At 37.8% G+C, this 12,665-nt stretch overlaps 2 protein-coding genes across 4 annotated transcripts; both read right to left on the bottom strand.

Annotated features, from left to right (window-relative positions):
* Positions 1-276: 276 nt before the first annotated feature.
* LOC105159540 (immunoglobulin) lies at positions 277-7,087 on the bottom strand. Of its 2 annotated transcripts, none has more exons than XM_011076640.3 (13): positions 6,632-7,087; positions 5,125-5,202; positions 4,264-4,421; positions 3,622-3,697; positions 3,147-3,214; positions 2,745-2,997; positions 2,417-2,539; positions 2,228-2,331; positions 2,094-2,147; positions 1,917-2,000; positions 1,415-1,578; positions 848-997; positions 277-621 (listed from the first exon to the last, which is right to left on the bottom strand). In XM_011076640.3, exons 1-12 carry the CDS (start codon positions 6,924-6,926, stop codon positions 850-852), a joined length of 1,605 nt encoding a protein of 534 aa, XP_011074942.1. In that variant the 5' UTR covers positions 6,927-7,087; the 3' UTR covers positions 277-621; positions 848-849. The 2 variants fall into 2 exon arrangements, with proteins under 2 accessions (XP_011074942.1, XP_011074943.1); XM_011076641.3 differs by having other exon boundaries at positions 2,228-2,334; positions 2,426-2,539; positions 6,632-7,086.
* Positions 7,088-7,538: 451 nt separating this feature from the next.
* On the bottom strand, positions 7,539-10,333 carry LOC105159539 (proteasome subunit alpha type-4). 2 transcript variants are annotated; one of them, XM_011076638.3, is made up of 2 exons: positions 10,174-10,333; positions 7,539-8,543 (listed from the first exon to the last, which is right to left on the bottom strand). In XM_011076638.3, the coding sequence occupies exon 2, from the start codon at positions 8,541-8,543 to the stop codon at positions 7,797-7,799; it is 747 nt and encodes a 248-aa protein (XP_011074940.1). In that variant the 5' UTR covers positions 10,174-10,333; the 3' UTR covers positions 7,539-7,796. The 2 variants fall into 2 exon arrangements, with proteins under 2 accessions (XP_011074940.1, XP_011074941.1); XM_011076639.3 differs by lacking the exon at positions 10,174-10,333 and adding an exon at positions 10,097-10,169.
* Positions 10,334-12,665: the final 2,332 nt, after the last annotated feature.

Below are 12,665 nucleotides of genomic sequence, written 5' to 3'. Positions count from 1 at the left end.
ACAAACAAACAAAATAACAGCCGCAACAAAGTAAAGGATAAACCCTCGAGCATGTTTGGATTTTCCTAGAATGACGCAATAAGTCGCAATGACAAAACAACAAATATCAAAGAAACCGCCAACCATACTTCTCCATCCACACTATCCAAACCAAGTATTAATTAGAGGTTTAAGTGGAAAATTTACCTTGACAACCAGTCCATATACACCAATACCAAGCAATGTATATCTTGCGGATATATGAGCAAAATTATAATCAAATTCCAAGTGTACGACTAGGGAAGAAATAGAAAGTTTTCAAGAAACTGGAAAGGAATATGCATGTACCACATCGCACAGGCCCTCGAATGTGAAGGGAATAGGAATAATCTTCTGCTATTGTCAAAATGTTGAAGTCCAGCCTCTTATATTACAACAATATGGAAAGGGCCTCTTGGCCAGTGGTTTGGTCTGTGTCTAAAAAGATCAGCAGCATGATATATGAACAGTGGGTGCATTTCATCGCATGATCCTTAAGAGAAACCAATAGCAACAAAAAATCCAACTCGTCAAGGTTTTAACTCCAATATTAGCATCTTCCATCTTGAAGCAGTTGCGACATCTTGCCATAAGTAGAAAAACCTGATTCATGCAACCTTAAATAAGTATATGTTACGACTCTGAAGAACAACTCTATGTCGTAGGAACTGGTTTTATACTTGAATCTGTTCCAGCATTTCCATACATGCAGTTTCTATGCTACCTGGAAGCTCAATAGGTCATGGTTGTGCAACTGTGTGCGCATGCTCACATTCACAAAATTTCCACAGCTTTGATTCAATTAATCTAGTCTGAATCTCAGTTTTACCTTCAAGTACGAACCCACAAGGGTTCCAAAGAGAATAACTTCTCATTTCGAGTTTGAGCAGCGGCTGCCCCTAAAGGAGGTGCATGTACAGTAATTGGAAGAACCCACTCGCATTTGTCCCTTCCCTCGACCAAAAGAGGATGCTCAAATCTGACATTTAAAGGAACAGACGGCTTCAGAAACCAACAGGATGACAAAAATAATTATCAACCACAGGTAAGAATCCTAACATGGGCTAACATGTCCATGTTCAACACTAATACACTAGCAAACAACAAAATACATTTGAAAAACATAAAACCATGTGGAACAAGGGGTAAAAGAAAATAGAGTTCTGCAACCACTTCAACAGGCCTGGAGAAGTCCATCCGCTAACATGACATTTGTTCAACTGTGGAAGCATATATCCGGTAATGGACTATGCATTTTAAATTAACTACATAAAATTAAAAATAGGATAATGTAATTTGCAGAAAAATAAGAAAAGGAAACCGGAAATTTCAGCAGGAACTTTTGTCACATAAAATAAATTCCAGGTCCAGCACATTGCACCATGACATATTATACCTTGTCCAATCCACATTCTTTGGAGTTGTAAGAAATTCAAATCTAAGAGCCCATTGCACAGAGACATAACGGGTAGAAAAAGTCATGGGCCCATCCATTGGAATGGAAAAAAGAAAGCTTGTTTGGACTAAATCTGCCACAACCTCATGGTGATCGCTGTGAATCTGAAGAATCAAAAGGGTCAAAAATCAGGCATATTGGTTGCTATTAGACTCAAAGACAACTTCTTATTTATTCAGTCAGAGTAATATGTTGCTACGACTCTGCATTGCAAGATTAGAGAAACAAAACAACATATAAACAAAATCAAAACATAGGACCATAAGAACCTAGGAAACAAAAAAGTGTTTAAATACTTCACTTCTATAAACAAGTTTGTTTGACCTACTTGTGGAGCAACCAATATAGGTTAGTATGAAACTCTGAACGTATCACGTATGTAAGAGGAGATGAAGTACAACATATTCAACAAGTCAAAAACACTAAATAGGGAAATACACACCTTGGTAATAGTCGGAGAATGTCTTCGAGAAGGATGAACATAACGCCTATTTACACTCTCCTTTGCCTCCAATGTTATTGACAACTGAAGGCACCAAGAGTCCCAATCAACTTAAAAGATATAGAAAAATTAACCTATACTAATGGATGTTCACAAAATTCTGGCATGCACCAGTACCTCAAGGCATCTCCTTGCCCCTTCTTCATGAAAGAAAGTAAGGGTTCCACCTATCTGTGAGTGGAAAGGAAAAAGAAGACAATTGTAAATGCTGAATGGAGCAAAGAAAACCGTAGAACGTATTAATGCTTTACCATATCACTGAAGTAGTAAGTTGAGTCAGAGTTCTTAGGTGAAAATCTCAGCAGAACTTGATCATCCAGTCTGATATTGTATGATCTCCCTCTAACAACCCCTTCTGCTGCAGAAAATGTTGGCTCAAAATTAGTCTTAAAAAGAAATGATCTAGTAAACTGACAGTCAGAGAATAAAACTGCCAAGACCATAATTACATGCTCCAGTTTCAACAGATCCAGAGGCAGAGGGTAATCTTGAGTCATCTTCTGCAGAGAGGGCTTTCATATGTTTAGGCGGTTGACTTGGAGACAGTACAGCTGGAGAGCTGTCTGAGACAGTAAACAGAACACAACTGTGAGAAACACAATCCTATCTCACTTCAACGTGCAAAACACAGAAGCCACCTACTCTAGCGACATGCTAATACAACAGCAATTCAATTTGATGTATGTTGACAAACTCGAAATTGCAGTGTTTTAAGTTCATAACTGTCAATTCATGTTGCAGTGAGCAGTAAAATCAAAGACAGTTTACCGCCAGCGGAATCATGTAACACCTCAGCAACAGAGAGGCGAGGAAGAGCCATGTTTGAGGATATGCTAGTTCGTCCTTCTACATAGAGAGAACCTCTAGTCGAAGACCTTGCTGCAAATGACTGCAATGATAATGAACTTAAAGTTCTCTTTATGTCTTCCTTCATAGGGTTATAGGAAGAAACAGATGAGATCTCATCCCGTGAACTTTCATACCCTTCCTCAACTCCATCGAAAACCTCATTCACTTTAGCCTACAAATAGTCAATCCAATCCAAAAAGACAGATTTAGTTTCCTGGTCATTCATTCCTCTTTTCCCGGATAAAAAGGAAAGTGGACTAGAAAGGATCTGCTAAAGAATTAAATCAGGATTTGGAAGTAGCTGCAAGAACAGAACATTACCCACTCAGAATCAGCATCCATTTCTTTCCAGTATACATCCAAGAGGATTGTTGTCAAAGGAACAATACCTGATAAAATCATATTGGTGCCAAGTAAATAGCCAAACAATCTAAAGAAAATCATAGAACTAGTCATGAATGGAAGGAGAAATCCCGCCATGATTAAGGTTGGTTGACACAGACTGAATACTGGGCAAGTAGGCACGCATTTTCCATCCAATAGACCCATGAACCAAGGTGAGAAACAATCAAATGGCATGCGGAACTATTATTTTGATTTGATTTGGTTGGCCAGACCAAACAAAGATTTGCGTTACAGATGCAATAATGGTCCACTATGCTCCTATATGCATGGTCCAGGATTGCTGATCCAAATCACTTATTAAGGAAAATGAGAAAAAGAAAAGGGGCCTGAAGAAAACTTAAGAGAGCAGTTTCACATACAAACATAAGAGAACATGTCAGAAAACTTTTACCTTCACTGCGACCTTCTTCACCAAGAAGGCCATTGTTTTTCTGAGTAACCCATATATGCAATGGTACTCGTGCTTCCTGTCGAGTTTGAAATCATTAAAATTATATGAAGTTAGTTGTGAGTTGGTATAGACATGAATTGAGAGATAATGACCAGAAGGAAGCAACGGTTATTATTTATGAAGAATGCTATCAGGATATTATTCACCTGAAAATTTAAGAAACATACACCAAAAGATCTAAGTTGCGTTACTTATCCTGATGGAGACAGAGCACAGGGACTCCATGGACATAGAACCATAACATCCCATGATGGCGAGGGAAAAAAACAAGAGAGAGAGAGAGAGAGAGAGCAATGAGGGAAAGAAATACAATCTCTCTTAATTGCTCATTTTGTCCACTTAAGCATTTTGAGTAAGCACCAAAACGGAACTGTTCATCCACCAAACATAGCATAAAGGTTAATATGTTCAGCAAGCGTTTTACAGGCAATGCATGGTGGAAACTGTATACGAAGCTAGCTTCGGACCCCATGCCTGTTGATGCAGGAATGCTAAGATGGCCAACAAAATTGTAAATGAATTAATGGAATTGCATGAAACAACTAATGTCATGGTTTCTAGAGAGCAAAGGACAAAACTAACCAGCTCAGAAAATTCTTGTATTGGCTCTCCATGAGTAGGTCCGTTTTCCATAGGCACAAATTTTCCAGAAAGAGTAGACCTAATGTAGTACAGGTAACGAATTGTAGTGCCTCTATATGAGGGCGGTATGACGTTTGGTAGAAGGGTGCGAACCACATCTGCAAGCAAATAACATTTGGAATTCACTCCAGGTCTGCAAGTCGTAATTATTTGAACAAAAATAAGAAACCAAAACCAGACACATGTAGAAGCACACCACTTCACAACCCATGCCTACAAAATGACCATCTGGATCCAGGCTAAAACCATGATTAGTATTTTCATTACCATAATCTAATCACTCTCATGGCTTCTCCAGAAAGATTTTAGGACAAATCTGGCTTGAGCCCACACAAAAAGGGACTCTTGAAGGAGGGTCAATATGTAATGCAGCAGGAAATCACTCCTCCAATTAGTAACAGACAAAAGAGGACTGCATCATAAACATAGTATTTTGGCTTGATCATAAATGCTAGCGACAGAAGTAGAACTATGCACAATCTTCAAAAGGGACAAAATAAATTAATTTATGTTGTATGAGATGGCCACAACTAGGAAATACTTTGAGTAGACTTAAATACGCAGGGCTAACAATATATAATGTACAGAGATGAACGGAGTGACCTCACAATTTCTCTAATAATGGTAATGTGACAATGCAGGGTTGACACACATGGAATAGACACGAGTCGATAAAAGCAGTCACAATGGACTGAAATCTCCTCAAACTCATAATACATGAATACCAAAGTGAAATTCCATAAAATTGACAACATAGTTAAGAAAGGGAAGGGCAGCATGCAGTAATATATACAGACTTACAAGTTTTGGTGGCCCCAGTGGAGAGAATTTGATTTGAAACTATACTTGGAGTTGTGCAATCCATGAATACATATTCGCCTAAGGAGAGAGATAATATAGGATTAGAGTTGAACAATCATAAGATCAATCAAGAAAAAGGTTGTAATTGTACTTCATGCTACTAGTTTTCCTCTCCTTCTATCATTATTCATAGCCTTTTAACTTATGTCACTTCCTTTAGTAATTTTACTTGATTTCACTTTTCAACCGAAATATGAAGATACAGAATGCAGTTCCAACCATTATATAGTAGACAACTAAAAGGTGCACAAATGCATGAAGCTGCTTGTAAGTGACCCCACAAATTACTATTAAGTGGAACTAATAAGCTCTCAGCCCAATCACATTGCCATAGTGAATGGGCGTATAGTAGATATACCAAGTTGTCACTGCAAACCCAGAGATACTATTACGGAGAAGGATGAACAAAAATCCAAAACTCTGATTCAAAAGTTTCTCAACTCTTCCCCTCATGAGGAAGTGCCAAACCATTCGACCCTTGACCCATTCCAATATAAAGGACTAGTCAATCAATTAATAGATAGTAAATGGGTCAGTTTGAAAATATATGAAATCACTATTCTTAATCAATGATAACACTGATCTAAATTGAAACATTCACCTATAAGTTTCCTGAGGAGAGAAAATGTGGGTAGGAATTTCTCTCTCTTACTGCCTTTCTAATCTTACTTCATTCTTCATCTAATCTCTCTAAGTTTTGGATTTTCATAGAAAGGAAGGCTGTTGTAGCTTCAGACCAATTTCTCTCTCCCACTGCCTTTCTAATCTTACATCATTCTTCATCTAATCTCTCTAAGTTTTGGATTTCATAGAAAGGAAGGCTGTTCTAGTTTCAGACTGGAATTCAAGAAGCTACTGCCATTCTCCTTTTCTTTTTATTTTTCAACAAGAGTGTCTTTATCACCAGTCATATATATGACCTAATCTCATGATCACATTAGTGTTAATCCTCCATGTGGGAATCATAGACATTATGCAGCTTAGACCAAAAAACTTGATATTGGATTTATAACTCCTTCATTGAAAAAATTCCTTTAAATTTGATTGTGTTCCATGAATTCCAACTCCTTTCTCTAACTTCATCTGCCAAAGATGTATCGGTCATATTTAGTTAGACAATTGGAAATATACAAATTTCAATTTCATGGCTCCAGCTTGATGTCGCTGAATGCAAATTGAGCTCTTATTGTGATACTTAACCAGTTTCCTACATTGAAAAACGCAACCAAACTATTAATATTTTCACCAAGATAATCTTCAGTTGAGCTCATGACAACTCTATATACTGCGTTCTGTCTCTGTAGTTTGCAATCAATTGTATCCAGCATTCCATGCATATTTTTCCCGCTAAAACAGGAAGCTCGGGCAAACAAACACACATCTTATTTATCAATGACGCAACAAAGCACCCAAATCGAGAAAACATATTACATAGAAGAAAAGATACCTCGACGCAGTTTAGAATCAGAGGTAGGCTTGGGAGTGGTGAACCACTGACTATCCAATTTCTCGATCCCTTTGCATTCGAAGCTAAGCTTTTCGATCAAAAGCGGAGAAAGATTTGTTGGGTTTCCAATCTCAATAGTGATGGTGATCAGATCTCCCGGTCTGTACACTTCTCTGTCGGTTTCCAATTTCAGGTGGGGCGGATCAAGATTTGCGCCGCTGCTGATCGAGGCGGGGGATGCGGAGCCGAGGCCAAAGAAGGAGAATCTGCGGGAGGGTTTAGCAGGTTGCGGCATTTTCGGGGAATTCTGGATATTCAGTACATTTGGGATTGCTGGAGGAGGGTGGTATGGAGAAGGAGATGGGGCTGCGGAGGCTGGGGGAATTAATTATATTATAGAGAGAAATAAGGAAGAGTAAGGCTTAAATTAAATCAACTACAGAGGGGAAATCTGCAATAGTGCTGAAATGGGGAAGTATAATTAGTTAAATAACTCTCCTCTTTTGATTTTTTCTTTCTAAATGATTTAGTAATTGCTATTATTTATTTATTTTCCGACGGAAAAAAAAAATAGAAACAGAGCATTGTTATGTATGTTTATCTTCAAATTCCAACATATTATTTATTATAAGAAAATCACTACTATGACTTTCTCTAAGGAAACACAAACATTAAATAGTTGAGCACTTCTCATGAAAGACAAAAGTAAAAATGTATGTGCAGCTCAAATTTTCTTGCATATAAATGTAAACTAAATGTCTACTTGTTTGGTGTTTATTCAATACCTAATATATTGATCAATCTACAGAGTTCTGTCGGCATCTAGATAAATCTGGTTTTGAGTGTATGTTTAATGCAATGCTCTCATGATATCACAGGAAAAAAGTAGCAAATTTGTGCAATTCAGTTGGAAAAGTAAGGTATCACTACAAACAACATAGATTCATAATTCATGCTCCAAACAACGTTCGTATCTCCCATTTCTGCCAATTCATCTGCAGAAGCAAATGCGTAAATTGGACAGCTTCCTCAAGCAGCTCAAAAGCTGAGACCTGGAGGCCCCCGCTTCCAATTTTAATTGAAGAATTGAACCTTAAGTCTTAATAGAGTACAATAACATCAAATGTTTGTGCCAATAAGAAATGTTGTCCAGAAATCAAATTGGTTAAGCGTCTGGTGAAGGTTGGGTTAATCCAGACTTCACCAACAGCTTGTTGAGGTTATCGGCTGAGCATATCTGGAACTTCACTTTCCCAGAAGACAGAAATATCTCAGCCAGTTCAAGCTTGTCCGAGTTAAGGCTTGTGCTGTCCATGGTTTTACTGAGCACCTTTATGGCGAGCTGTACGGCCTCTTCTCTAGTGATGTCATCTTTATAATCCTGCTTAAGGATAGATTGTGCAGCCTGGTTATTTGCTCCAATTGCTGCAGCCTTCCAACCAGCAAAATTCCCGCTGGGGTCGCTCATGTAAAGCTGAAAGCCAAAATTTTTGTCCCAGCCCGCAAACAGAAACGAGACACCAAAGGGGCGAAGCCCTCCAAACTGTGTATAACCTTGTTTGGTGTCACATAAAGACTGAACTAGTTGTTCAACTGGCATTGGCTCTTGGTAAGCATATGCGTACCGCTGGGCCTGGAGCCTTGCTGTGTTGATAAGAATGTTGGCATCAGACATAATTCCAGCCACAGCACAGGCAACATGATCATCAATCTTGTACATCTTCTCAACTGATGTTGATGTTTCAAGCAGTTTGGATATGACTTTCTTTTCACCAACTAATACAACTCCATCTGTGGCCAGAATACCAATTGCACTTCCAGCATTTCCTATAGCTTCCATTGCATACTCGACTTGGTAAAGACGACCTTCAGGGGAAAAGATTGTGGTGCGGCTATCATATCTTCGAGACATCTGCAAATTCCAAAGCAGAAAAATTATTGTTTTAAGATAGAAACCTGCAAGCACCACCCTGGATATGTCCTTTCTCAGCAAGTGATAGGCTGTTATACTACTTAACAGTTTGTGAAGGTGAATTGTGTAGGAAGAAAGGATTAAATGCATTTTTAGTCCCATAACTTAGGTTATTTGCCGTTTTCGTCCGTTAACTTTCTATGGTAGCATTTGGTCCTACATCTTTTTTATTTTTGCAATTTTTGTCCTTTTGTCCGGGCCAAAAAAGGATTGAAATTATGAAAATTAAAAAGGCACAGAACCAAAATGCTACCTAGAAAGTTAAAGGACCAAAATGCTGCCAGAAATTGGGCAATATGAAGAAAAGCCCCAACTTTAAAATATCACGTGAGAGACACGTGCATTTTTCCAGTGGAAAAAGGACAAAAATCAAGAAAATTAAAAAGATGAAATACCAAAATGCTATTCTAGAAAGTTAAAAGTACGAAAACTTTAAATGAACTAAGTTATAGAACCAATAATGCATTTAAGCCTAAGAAGAAACTCTCCTTATGCAAACATCAAATCACATGCTCACAAACCGGTTTAAGATTAAGGAGATTCATCAAGGATATCCCCACAGATGAATATGTATACAAACTTATCTGTATCATACAAATGTAGACTGAATCTAGCATTAGTGAAAATGTTTTACTGGCCAGTGGCAGTAAAGACAACCATGAACCACAACATTTCCAAAGATATTGATGCTGATAAGAAGCAAAAACTGAACCTGAACTAGCAAAAGAACAAATACTATTCACTTGCAACTAAATGCTCCAAATCTCCATGTTAATGTTTCAATGCCAAAGTTTCTGGTTAACATGAAGCTCATCAGTCCTTATGCTCACAGTCAACCATTCCATTAGAACAAGCATCTTATCTCCTAATTTTACTGAATAACTTAAAACTGATACCATAACAATAGAAATATATTAGAAATAGTAGGAATCTCATGTCACTAATAAAGCACATATTCACTCAAGAACCAAAATCATTACTAGGAAGGACTGTAGACATTAACAACTTAGTTAGGATTAAATAGGAAAACTCGCCAGTGTGCATTATTGATTATAGTGGTCAGCGATATACACTTTGCACCATGCAATATATATTCCTACTCTCTTCAATGCTTAATACAGAAGAAATCCACAATCTATGTTATTGATAATAAAATTTATCAATATCTAAATTAATGAATAAATTATTCACTAATCTAAGACAGACAAAAGAAACACATATGCACATCGAAAACATACAGAGTTCCACCAACAATCTTCAAAGTGAAAAGGAAAAAAAAAATTACAATCAAAAGAAAAATCCCTAAACATTTCACACCAAGTCCACCGCACGCACTAATTAGGCGAATCGGCAGCGAAAAGTGCAATCCTCAAAACGTTGTCACATTGCTACCTACCAATAACCAAAAAATTTCTAGCAGAATAACCCATATTAAACCCGATCAATTCTCACACAAATTCAACCCCCCACCTCCCAAAGTAAACAAAAAATACCTTCCAGCAACTGATAATCCCAAAAACTAAACAAAAAAAGCAGAAGAGCGATATAAAAAGATCAAAGAAATAGTTACTTGTAGAACTGAAAGCGAAATCGGCAACGAGAGAGAGCTTGGGCTTCAAGAAAAGAAGAGAGCGAGCTGACCAGCTTTGAGATATCGGTGCAGCAGTAATATTACTGTTACTATTTTACTATATATAAATATATATAGTACGCTCAAGTCTCTTTTACTCTTTTCCCGGCCGTATTGGGCTGAAATTAAAACTCCAATCTTATGTGGGCCCAAAGTTAATGAGCCCAATTGGACAGATAGAAGCCCTTTGCCGTCAAACATTTGGGTCCAGTTATTATTGGGGTTGGAGAATGATAAGAGAAGTGGAAGTCAATGGACCTCATCTAAACTTCAAATCCACTGATGAGATGCAAAAACTGAAATGGAGGTGAGTGAGGGTGACAGTGACAGTGACAGTGACAGTGACAGTGACAACAACGATTAAATAATGGATGTTGGATGAATCACATTGAGATTGAGTAGGTAGTGTTCAAATTGAAATTGATGGGCATGGTGGCTTAATTGAAAATGTAGTAGGAATTGTGCATTTACTCATATGTTGGCAGAACTACGAGCCTAAGGATCTTCTGCCATTAATAAGAGATTGAGATAGCAGGACCAACTGTTTTGTAGTGCATGTACGTATCACTGCAATAATAATAATAATATATTAAAAAAAAAAAAGAGTCTACATATCTATAACACAAATATATTTATGATATCTAACTATGTGTATATATATATATAGATGTTGCGCATATATAGGCATCTCTATCTATAAATTTCTGTCGGTAGATTATTTATAAGATCACATATGTATAAGTTAATGCTTTATTCTTTTCACTTATTAATAATCACACAACGTAAATGAGAAATAGGGTGAGAAATTTTTGTAACTATATGAAATGACCAAAAAGTATACATTGTGAACGGCTTAAGTTGAGATCTTTAATTTGCAAGCTTTAGGAATGACAATCTGCAAGAAAAATAATTTTTCATTGCTCGAGTTTGTTTTTAGATGCGTAAAAATTCAAAGCAATAATAAAAAAATTAATTAAAATCTAGTGCAAGTTCTTTCGTGTGCCACTGTAATCGAAAGTTCCTTTCTTTGGTGGGGGAATCTGCAATTTATAGGCCATTCCACAACTAGTGGGATAAGGCTGAACCCCCAAAGATACGTCGAGAGGGTTATCTCTAAGTCCCCTAATCTTTTAGATAAGGGATAAGGGGGTCTGTTGCCAATGAAGTTTCCACATTCCTGACAAGGCGATTGAAACAATATATTCCCACCAATAGAATCCAAAAATTAATCTTCAAGAAGGAGGTACCCTTGGAGGGGGAGGCTTCCAACCCATCTCTTGCGGTTGCCAAATGTCCCTGCTTGGGCGACTGATGTTATCTGGTTTTGTAGGGAATGTTGAGGGGAGAGAACAAACCCCTATATTTGTACTTAGCCGTTTCTGAAGACGCGGTGAGTTTGATCTTGGTGCGCTAGGAGTTGGGGGCTTAGAGTCCGATATATTATGTTAGTAAAATGCTATAAGGGGCTAAGAAAAGATATACACAAATAGAAAATTTGGCACTGGCATTGGTTGACACTACTCGAAAAACCTTACTTTCAATCGCATAAGGTAACAGCGCTGACCAACCATCCTTTGAGACACATCTTGGCTCGGCCAAAAGCATCTAGATGGCTAATTAAGTGGGTTGTAGAATTAGGAGAATTTGATATCGAATATTAGACTAGGACGGCAATGAGAACTCAAATGCTGGCAGATTTCATCATAGAGCTCACAGGAGAGCAGGTTTCAAAGGAACAGGAAGGTTAGATGCCACATGTAGACATGTTGTTTAATGCCAACAACAGTGAAGCATGGATTTTATTACAAGGACCAAATGAGATTGAGGTCGAAATAGCGACTAGGCTGTCTTTTCTTACCACGAAGAATGAAGCTGAATATGAAACTTTGATATTGGGTTTGGAGTTAGCACAAGAGGCAAACACAAGAAATTTAGAAATCTATACGGATTTTCAGTTGGTAACAATGCAGATCAAATGAACTTATGAAACAAGCGAACGACCCATGATCTTATACATAAAAAGGGCTAAAGAAATGATGGCCAAGTTCGATAGATGTGCGATTCAACAAATCCCACGATGTGAGAATAACATAGCAGAAGGCGCTAGATGATCCGGATCGAAATATGCGATCTTACCGCGAGGATCCGAATTTGCTATATTTTCACCCCAGATATCGTGAATAAGCCCTAAGGAAGAAACAAGTATGTCCTAAGACCCTCCAACGCTCAAGTTCGTGTTCGACGTAGAAATATGCGATCTGGAAATATAAATGAGATAGAAAATAATAAATGTGTCCCCCTATAAATGCTTCATACTTGAGCTATTTATAAGCCTACATGTTCAGTATGAATTGGGCCACGTGGCATCATCCTAATGTCCCCTGTCCATAATCGTGTGGTGGAAAGCAGACAGCTTATATGGGTGGGAATTT

Source organism: Sesamum indicum, linkage group LG3 (genome assembly GCF_026168435.1).
Source record: "Sesamum indicum cultivar Baizhima isolate 11 linkage group LG3, ASM2616843v1, whole genome shotgun sequence".
In the NCBI taxonomy this organism is placed as follows: domain Eukaryota; kingdom Viridiplantae; phylum Streptophyta; class Magnoliopsida; order Lamiales; family Pedaliaceae; genus Sesamum; species Sesamum indicum.
The sequence above is the reverse complement of the archived record's forward strand: the minus strand, read 5'-3'. Positions and strand labels throughout refer to the sequence as shown.

Excerpts from the sequence above, each read along its gene's own strand:
- LOC105159540 (XM_011076640.3), bottom strand. The coding sequence starts at position 6,926 with ATGCCGCAACCTGCTAAACCCTCCCGCAGATTCTCCTTCTTTGGCCTC. Across the intron at positions 5,203-6,631 it reads TGATTCTAAACTGCGTCGAG|GCGAATATGTATTCATGGAT; the intron begins GTATCTTTTCTT and ends CTCTCTCCTTAG. Across the intron at positions 2,540-2,744 it reads GTTACATGATTCCGCTGGCG|ACAGCTCTCCAGCTGTACTG; the intron begins GTAAACTGTCTT and ends TTACTGTCTCAG.
- LOC105159539 (XM_011076638.3), bottom strand. The coding sequence starts at position 8,543 with ATGTCTCGAAGATATGATAGCCGCACCACAATCTTTTCCCCTGAAGGT.